The sequence below is a fragment of the Gallus gallus genome, chromosome 26 (assembly GCF_016699485.2).
Source record: "Gallus gallus isolate bGalGal1 chromosome 26, bGalGal1.mat.broiler.GRCg7b, whole genome shotgun sequence".
Taxonomy (NCBI): domain Eukaryota; kingdom Metazoa; phylum Chordata; class Aves; order Galliformes; family Phasianidae; genus Gallus; species Gallus gallus.
The window spans coordinates 4,369,784-4,379,170 of NC_052557.1; the positions used below are offsets into that span (position 1 = coordinate 4,369,784).

At 42.8% G+C, this 9,387-nt stretch overlaps 1 protein-coding gene across 2 annotated transcripts in view; it reads left to right on the plus strand.

Annotated features, from left to right (window-relative positions):
* The window catches only part of C6orf106 (C6orf106 homolog), a 31,865-nt gene that overhangs the window by 17,255 nt on the left and 5,223 nt on the right, over positions 1 to 9,387 (plus strand). For both annotated transcript variants that reach the window (NM_001030919.2, XM_015298936.3), the window contains one exon: positions 1,816 to 2,144. In NM_001030919.2, coding sequence (NP_001026090.1) covers positions 1,816 to 2,144 — 329 coding nt within the window. The remainder of the gene's footprint in view (positions 1 to 1,815; positions 2,145 to 9,387) is intronic.

Consider the following 9,387-nt stretch of genomic DNA (forward strand, 5'->3'; position numbering starts at 1 on the left):
CCAACCTGACAAGTGTAGGAAAAGCTTTAATAGTTAAACTTGGTGCATCTACTGTGAATGGTTTTCTGTGTTTAAAAATCACTTTTTGATGATTTTGTGCAGTGCCTTGGGCTGAGCCACCAACATCTTCATTCATTTGGACTCTTTTAGTCATTTTTAGCCAGCTGTAGTTTATACTGAGAACAGCTTTGTGTCTGTTTTGGCAGTTGGGAGCGTCCCAAGTACATGGGTTTTGAGTGAGAGATGTTAGCACTGGGAGTCAAAAATAACTCTTTGCTCCATTTCTTTGGCAGAATTGTCAGCAGGAGTAAGGCTCTGCTGTGTTGCAAGTGGATGTAACTTTGTCCTTGAAATGTGTGCATAAATTAGGTTGAAAGGTAGAAAGGCCTGTTCAACTTGCATTGCCTGCCACCAGGCTGTGTGTTTATTAATCCAAGGCTTTCCTACACGCTGACAAACAGCTTAAGATCTCACTGAATTTCCTCAAATTCCACACTTTGAAAGAAAACCACCTACTAATTAAAATCTTGTTGGCAAGTAAGCTTAGAATCAGAGCTGCCTTTCCTCTGCTTAATGCCTCTTTCCTGAGCTCAGGTCCAGCAGGATGTGCCTGCTGGTTGGGTTTTGGTCAGACCTGCAGCAGGGGGAGCCAGAAGTGCTGTGTGGGATATGGGTGCTGGCAGTGTGCTGTGCTCCTTGAGCAGCTGGGCTTGTGTAGGGTGGTATCTCACTGTCATTAATTGGGTTATAAAACGCAAGCTAACGAGCTGCCTTGCCTGTGGTGAGTGACTGGAAGGAGAGTTTCAGTGCATGAAAGCTGTTTGTGAAGTGGTGGTAAAACTGCACAGCAGTACCTGCTGTCTCCCTCCCCCACGCCAGCGGTGACAGCACAGAAGAGCCCCTTATAGGCTGGCACTGTGGGAAAGCTGGAACCTGAGTTAGGTGTCACTTGAGGTCCTGTTATTAGATCAGCTGAGATTACGTATTGCTGTGCTTAATTTTCTATCTCCGTGCAGCAAAACAGAACTGGAGCACATTTAATGGGGGGGGGTGGGGGGAAAAAAAGCAGTAGAGTTGAATTTGGATACGTACCAAGAAATGCGTTTAGGTGAATATGCCATAGTGTTTGCATGAAGTACAAATGAATTAGTAAGTAGAAAAACAATCTTATCTGTGTACAAAAGACACGTGTTATGTAAGAACTTATGTACGTTCTTATTCTAACCAGTAGTTTGCAAACTTGTGTAATAGTTTACCAGTCTAGGTAGGTGTCCACCTGCTGGGGACATCTTGGAACTAGAATAGAGATAGATGAATGTGAATCGTCATAAGCCTATTTATTTTCCAAATAACCCTTCTTGGTGTGTATGGTTTTTAAGAGCCAAACCTTTTAATGCTAAACAAACAAAAAAAAAGACCTTTTCTTTACCATCTGAGCAGATTGGCAGGGATTCTGTCTGGTTCTTGTTTCAGTCCTGCTGTGTAATCTTCATTAAAGTCACTTACAGTTTTTTCAGTGCATCCTGTTGGTAAAGTGAAGGATGGAGTTTCAGGCTGTCATGTCAGCTGGCTTTTTGTATGTCCTGACCTGGTTCCTTTAAGTTCAGTAAGAGTAAAACTGCCTTGGTTTTCTTGAAGGTTTAGACTTGATTAGTGCCTAACCACTACTTTTGATGCTCTACAAAATGGGTTAAAAAACAATCCATTCTTTTTCCTATTAGAAAGGAGTGAATTCGTGCCCTGTTTTTTCTCCTTCTCTCCCCATCTCCATAATCTCCATCCAGTAATGACCCAAGTGTCTTTCCTTTTCCTCAGATGTCATCTGGGTGATCCTCAGTGTGGAAGTTGGAGGACTTCTAGGAGTAACACAGCAGCTGTCATCCTTTGAAACGGAGTTCAACACACAACCGCACCGCAAGGTAGAAGGAAACTTTAACCCATTCGCCTCTCCACAGAAGAACAGGCAACCAGATGAAAACAACCTAAAAGACCCTGGGGGTTCTGAGCTAGGCACAATCAGCAAAAACACGTGGGGGCCTGCTCCTGACCAAATTGAACAAGATCAGAATGGACTGTCACAAAACTCTGTAAATCTCTCCCCCAGCAGTCACTCGAACAACTTGTCGGTAGTGACATACAGTAAGGTAGGTGCCCTGGGAGAACAGGAGAATGGGTAGGTGATGAGACTGTGATGTATGTAATAGTTCTTCATCACAAACTGCAAAGCCCTTCCCTTCTGCTTCTGCCAGACCTGCTAAGGAAGGTTTTGAATTTGACTGTCCGACTCTGCCAACTCCTCATGTTATATTAAAATACTTTTGCCTCTGATAGACTCTACCAGATCCACCTTTTCTTTTTGTTTTTGCTTCGAGTCCTTCTTAAAGTTTATATAATCTTGTCTGGGTGCTGTAACTCTCAGTGGCTGGAGCCTATTCCAGCTGCATGTGCAAATAAGTCAAAATATCTCTCAAGATGTGTTCCTGAGTTTTACATAATTAAAAAGAGGAAAAAGTAACCACACCTTCAAAACTTGAGATTAACCAGATGACTTCTGTTGTGTTTTTTTTTTTGTTGTTGTTTTAAAACTGGTGTGGAGAGACTGCAGAGCTCAGTGTTTTGGTCCCAGAAGCTATCTGTCAGGAACAGTCAGAGGACTATTGTTGTGTCCTTGTCTTGTTTATAATTGTAGGTGACTTTTAAATTATCTTTACTTTAAACCTCTCTCAAAAGCTTGCTTGGTGGATGCTATAAGAGTCTGAGTGATATTTTGACTTTTTATTTGCTTGTGTGTGAAAAATGAATTGCAGGATTATTTACAATTCAGAATCCACCTGTTAATGCAGCCAGTATGTGTAGGTGTGTACTGTCGTATGTCAAACTAGTTTGATTTTTAAAATCCTTCAAAAATGCTTTACTGTACTTTAAGCAGGCTGTGTAGGACAATAACACTTGGTTGCTGAATGACTTAATAAAGCCCTAATGTTAGTTCACCTACAGCACTTTAGTTCCTAACTGGATGAACTCCCTGTCCTCTACCAGTGGATCATATTTTAGTGTCCTACTTTGCACCAGGGCTATGCATTTTTTTAACTGATGGCATGCATGAGAATAACTATTTGACAGGCTACCAATCATCCTTTTTGTGTTTTGCACCCCAAAGATCAATTTTTAATAAGCTCTGCTTCTGCTTTGGGATTTTCACTCACTAGAGCTGAAATGGATGGCTTTGGAAATAAGTAAAAATAAAGCCTTTCACCTATCAACTCAAATACAACTTGGATTAACGGTGACTGAAAGTCACTGCTGTTCAAGAGTTGCTTGCTGGATGTCAGTGCACACTTCCATAGCGTTGTTCTCTGGACAGATGGACTGTTGTCTGTCGTAGCAGAGGCATCCATAACTTTCTTTGCATAAACTTCACCTCAGGAGCTTTGGGTGGAGAGTGCTGCCCTGCTGTTATCTGTTGTACGTATCCCAGCAAAGTTTGGTGGGGAGGGGGATGGAAATAAACTTGCTAAGTTACAGTTGTGAGATGCTGGAATTGCCTAAGCTTTTCACAACTTAAATACTGAGTTTGATTTAGATGGTGAACTCTCTTCTGTTTTGGTGGTCAGCTTTAGACTGGAAGTAATTTTTTTTTTAATCTTTTTCCCCCTTGCCTGTATTCTGAGTGCAGGACTTGGCAATTGCTCTGTAGTTGATTTGCACTTGCAGGTGGATAGATGTGGAACTGCTAAGAGATGCACTTCAGAGAAAGCTCCTGCACAGAAATCCTGGAAATGGGGTTTTGGCAGTATTGTGGCCTTTGATTTTTTTCACCAGGTCTCTCTCTATGGAAAATTCTTTGCCCTTCCTACTGAAATTAGGGTGACGTGAGTGCCAGGAGGTTGGGTGTATCAACAGGCTCTCTTGGGTGAGGAGTAGAATATTTTGGCTTTTCTAGGGAAGAATATAGGAGTCAGAAACATGTGCCTATTTGAGATGCAGAGGACGTAGCATATACCAGTTATATTGCAGAGAAGAAAAGCCAGGGGAGAGACTGAGGCTCTGCAGTGATGCTCTCGCTAAATTTAAGAACTGGTCTAGCTAGTAACCCAAAGTTCATGAACATTACTCTTAAGGGATGAGTCATTATAACCTAACCCCAGACATAGGGTAAGTGGCCTTCTTTCTCTTCTTGTTCCTCCTTACATTCAAAACATGTGGGTGGTTTTGGGGTAGATTTGAGATAAATCTTATTTTCTTTCAGAAGGGATGACTTCTGGAAAGAGGATGGGCTGTGTAAAAGGTTCATTGATCTATTTTTTTTTATTGAGGTCTGTCTCTCACAGTGCTTTCTGTTTGTGACGTAATACAAGTTAGCTTTTGTTTTGGAAGCAATTATTAAAGGTAGGTGTGAAGATCAGAGTCCTGTTCCAGACATGCCCTTTCTGTCCAAGGCAAGAAGCATTATGCCACAGATTTCATAGTCACCTTGGTACAGTACCTGTGGTACAACACTGTCTCTGTAGTGAACAGATCTCTGTAGCTTTGACATCCTAAGTACTTGGTCTCATCTTAAATTGTCAGGTGAACACACTTGCCTTCCCTTTAGGTTTAGGTCTTGCACTGTTGTGTGCCTCCTTCTTTCCCAGAAAGATTCAAAGTTTTCAGGAAGATTTATTTTTCCTAAGAAGGAGTAATGTGTAAGCAGCTGAGGCTCACATGAAGTGGATGAGGGCTTGTTGGGGTGATGTTAGAAGTATTAAACCAACTGATCAGCAGGTGGTGTGCAGGTATCTCTGTGTAAAAGCTCTGTCTCACAGCCTGCTTCAGCTGGCCCGCTTCCCCCTCCTCCCTGGAGCCTGGACCTAGACTGCTGATTGAATGGCAGAAAGAGAACCATGACATTTGGAGCCATTGTCTTGTGACAGAATAATGATGTGAGAGGCTTGATTTCAAGATCTGGGAACAAAGATTACTGTGAGTTGGCTGTTAAGATACTTGGATATAGGATACCTGAATCTTACTTAACTTGGGTAGAACCTCTAATTTTTATTTGCTTTCATGCCCCCAGATAGTGGATTGAATTCCTAGCATGTTTAGCACACCATCTGGTGAGATATAGTAAAGGGGGAGGTTAAGGTTCAGTTAAGGCCTAGTGTCTCATTTAAAAGGGATGTAAGCCCTTAATATTTCTCAGATTGGTGTGCAGGCTTCCCATCTGCAGAGAGATTGTGAAGGACCCCCAGCCACACAGCTGCTCGAGACCATGAAATCCTAGGGATGAAATGAGCTGTTTCTGGTGGCTGCAGTTGTAAAACATGCTAGAAGTTGCCAGACCTTGTCTGTATTAGTTCTCGCTCTGGTGCAGCTGAGCAGGTGTGACTTGTCCTCTAAAATTCCCCAGTGGAGCCAGGATCTCTGTGATGCTGATGTGCCATCTGCTGCTGAATGAGACTGGTATATCAACGTTCCACACATGGAAGCACTCAGCTTTTCTCCAGCAGCACAGAGCACACAGTATGGATGCTGTGCTCAGTGAAACAAACTTTCCTAGGGGGAAAAAAAAGACTGTTCTGCAAGCAGATAGGATGAAACCTGTGACACAGTTGAAAGAAACTAAGTGTAGACTTTATTCCTGCTGTACTATATGCCTTCGTTGGGTCCATCTTGCTCACCTTCTGAAGTAAACTGCTGGAAGGTGGTAGATGGGGGTCTGTGTTCAGGGCATTGCTTGAAGCATGTTGTTATATCTATTCCCAGTGGAGTTTTTGCATGTTCTTAGAATCAAACGTGCTTTAAGTGCAGAATAGGATGCTTATCTCCAGATAGGGATGAGCCGTATTAGAATCCAGATATACCCATGCATGGGTATTTTATTCTCCTCTTTGGCATTGCTTCTCTCTGTATTCTCAAGAGAGATGAGGCTAATATAGTTTCCTTCTATTTACTCGCTCCTGTCTCATAGCAACACTGTCGAGGTCACTGCTGCTCTCTTGTGACAGTCTTTTACATTAAAAGCACAAGATGCAGTCTTCTAGAGCCTGGGGAATGAGAGTTAAATTCCTTAACGAAGAAAAGAAATGTACATATTAAATGTCTAAACGAAGATCTGAAGTGGATAGCCATATACTGACATTCATATTGTATTTGTCACTTATATGAAAACAATATATACATCTGTTGCTGAGTTTAGTGGCCTGCCCATATGAATTGAGGTATTGCTTCCTTCTTTGTAATGCAGATAACTGCACGTAGAAGTTCAGACCTGCAAAGATTCACCCATACAAAACAAGTTGCACTGTCACTGCTGTTGCATTCTACAAGTTGTCTGATGCTAATCTGTTCTGTTCATTGCTCATGCTGTTCTCAAAAGGTGATGTAATACAAGCATATTTGGAGTTCAGAGTGCCACCTTATTTCCCCATCTGTATTTATGCTCCCCGTCATCATTCTGTGTGCGGCTGAACTCTGATCTGTGCTAAATGGCAGTTTTATATACCTAGAGGAAACCAAACCTCCCTCTGTCCGGAGAGCCTTCTCACTGACTGCCTCCTCTCCAAGTCTAAAAGCTGCTGCTGCTCCTGGAAGTGTGCTTCTTCCAAACCAGGGCACTCGAGCTGAGATGTTTCTGGAGTACCCCTGTCGACTTCAGATAGTTTCCAGTGGGAAAAAAAAAAAATCCTGTTTGGGTACCAAACTATATTTGTAGGTAAGGAAGATGCCTCAGAGATATGTTTGCTTCCACATAGACAAGAAGCTCCTTCTATTCTGGTGTCTGGGCTTTAAATTGGACTAGTTAACACATGGCTAAATTGATCTAGAGCAAAAAGGGGAGAATATTGGACTTGAAACTACTGGAGCTAGTCCTTGACAGCCACACTGCTGCGTAGCATATGCAGGTTAAATTGGTGTTGCATGAGCTGGTTTGTTTATCTGGTGAAAGACTAACATGTTTGGGTGCTGCATGTTAGCTCATCCATGAAAACAAACAGTCTGTGTGCTTTTGGCCTGTGGGAAACGTGGTACAATGCAATTTTAGCTTCACTGTGCTCCATTGCTGTCCACCAGTTTCCCTGCTCTTTATCTCTGCAGACTAAAAGCACGCCGTTGATTAAGTTACAGGAGCAAAGTTGTTGCATGGTAACTTAATCATGTAGCTGAGCCCTCGTGTCCTTCGTCAGCTCTGTACATCTCCACTGGCCCTGTAGTGCTTGGCAGCTGTGCATCAAACTCCTGTCTCTCTTCGAGTGTACCTCGTATTGATCTTGACTCAGTTACAAAGGTGAAATAAAGATAGCTATTTGAAAGCCTGTGTTGTGATGGTTTATGAAAGGTTAACTTAATCTTGGTTTCATTTCAGTGTTAACTAAAAAGGCTCTGCTTTTTCACAAGTCTGTTTGAAAAGGGAGTTGAATGATTCTCCTGTTTATTTCCTCACATCCCGGTGCTGTGGGTGTGAATGTGAATGTGAAGGCTTTGCTGTGCTTGTCTGGCCTTTCTTCTAGCACAAGATCGTAGCATTTACTAAGCACAGCATTTAACTGTCCCAATCTCAATTCCCTTTTAGACAATAAAGTCAAATGATTGCTTACAACGATTTTAATGCACAATCTTTGCTTGAAAAAAAAAACAGGGTCCTCTGTGCTCGTGTATTTGTCTTAATAGCCAGAATGCTTTCACCAGCAAGTTAGCAGTTACTTCTGTGGAAGGTACTGGAAGAACTGAAAGTAAATGTGCAGAGCTGCAGCTGAGCTTTTCATAACAACAGCCATCTCATTGTGAGAATGGAAGGGAATTCACCAAAAATAGTGTGAAACACTCCAGCTAAAATAACTTGGGAAAACTGCGTTGGCATGCAGAATTATTTTTGCATGTTTATGGTGTGAAATCTTGCATACAAGGGATAATTATTCTCAAAAATGTCCTATAGTGGAGGTTGGTATTTGCACTTTGCATTGCTGCAGTAACTGCAGGCTTTAGGTGTGAGGACGCTGTTAGCACTGTTCATGGAATACATGTAATGAGGAACAAACGTTCTGCAAAGAGCTTGCACCTTACTGAGGAAGGGGAGAGTATTCTTCCTTCACAGAGGGGGTGAGGGTTTCTTGCTGAAGGATATGCTCATAAAAACACCTGAATAAAAGTACTTAGATTGCTGTTCCTTCCCTGACACGTGCTGCTGTCCATTCCCACCCAAGTCCCCACCTTTGAACAAGAACAAAAGAGCTTAGTGAACAGCTTTGGGATGCAGAAATGTGATTTTAGAATCATTTGGTGGTTGTTTCTCCCCCCCCCCCCCCCCGGAAATATCCAGAAGGATTTGAACGAATGCTTCCTGCATCAGTGCTGGGTTAGAACAGATTATTTCCTTCCATGCAGGAGGGCTGTTAGCTCTGATGTCAAACCAAGGTCCGCACTGCCTTTAAGAAACAAGTCTTTTAACTCTTTGTAAGTTCTCATATGTCCTAACAGATCTCATAGGTGAGTGAAATGCAATGAAGAGCTCCTCAGATGCAGCGTTGCATTACGGTAACCCCATGACCAAAGGCTTTGGGGTCTTTCTTTGTGATGAAATTCATTGCATGAAGAGAAGTTATTCTCAGTCGGGTTCTGAGGCTGCCCTTAGCACTGCTGCAACAGGGAGAGGAGCTCACCTGGAGATGTCAGCCTGTCAAGTGCAGTGTAGCAAGCAGCACCAGGCTCTGTGTGCTCAGTAATCGAACACTAAAGATGAGCAAAACCCTGTTTTTAATAAGCACGTTGTTAGCATAATAGTTTAGCTTTAAATTACGTGCTACATAATGTAGTATTTGGGGTTCCAGAGGCTTTTTCTGAAAACAAGGTTGATCTCCACTGTGCTGGGGCTGCCTCTGCCTCCAAAAAGGCTGATGAACTCTTCCCATGCCTGACTGAAGCAAAGCTGCGTGCACTATGCAGTCATTAACTGCGTTAATTCTTCTATTCCATAAGGTGATGCAGGTGTCTTGGCTTACGGAGTGCACAAACGAAACAAAAAAGGGTTTTGCCCATGATGAGTGTAAGCGATGGGCTGTGCTGTGCAGCAGGCAGCACCCAGCAGAGGGAGCAGGCAGCAGTTACTGGAGGAGCTCTGTGGGGTTGGTGACAGCTTGCAGTCACTGCCTGCAAACAGTATTCTGTGCAGGCAGTTGTAAGATGAAGCAAGTCCTGGCAAATGCCTGTACAGGTAATCAGCAGCAAATCCTGCCTTCTCTCTGTAGGTACAAGAGCTGAACCCCTTTGAGATGAGGCTGTTGAGGATGGGTTGTTTTTACTGCTGTTTCCATTCCCTGTCCTTTGATTTCTGTGCGCATCTGTGTGCCTGCTCACGTTGTTTTAATGCAGTTTCCCTCCTGCTCTTCCTCCTGTTGATAGCAGTATTTT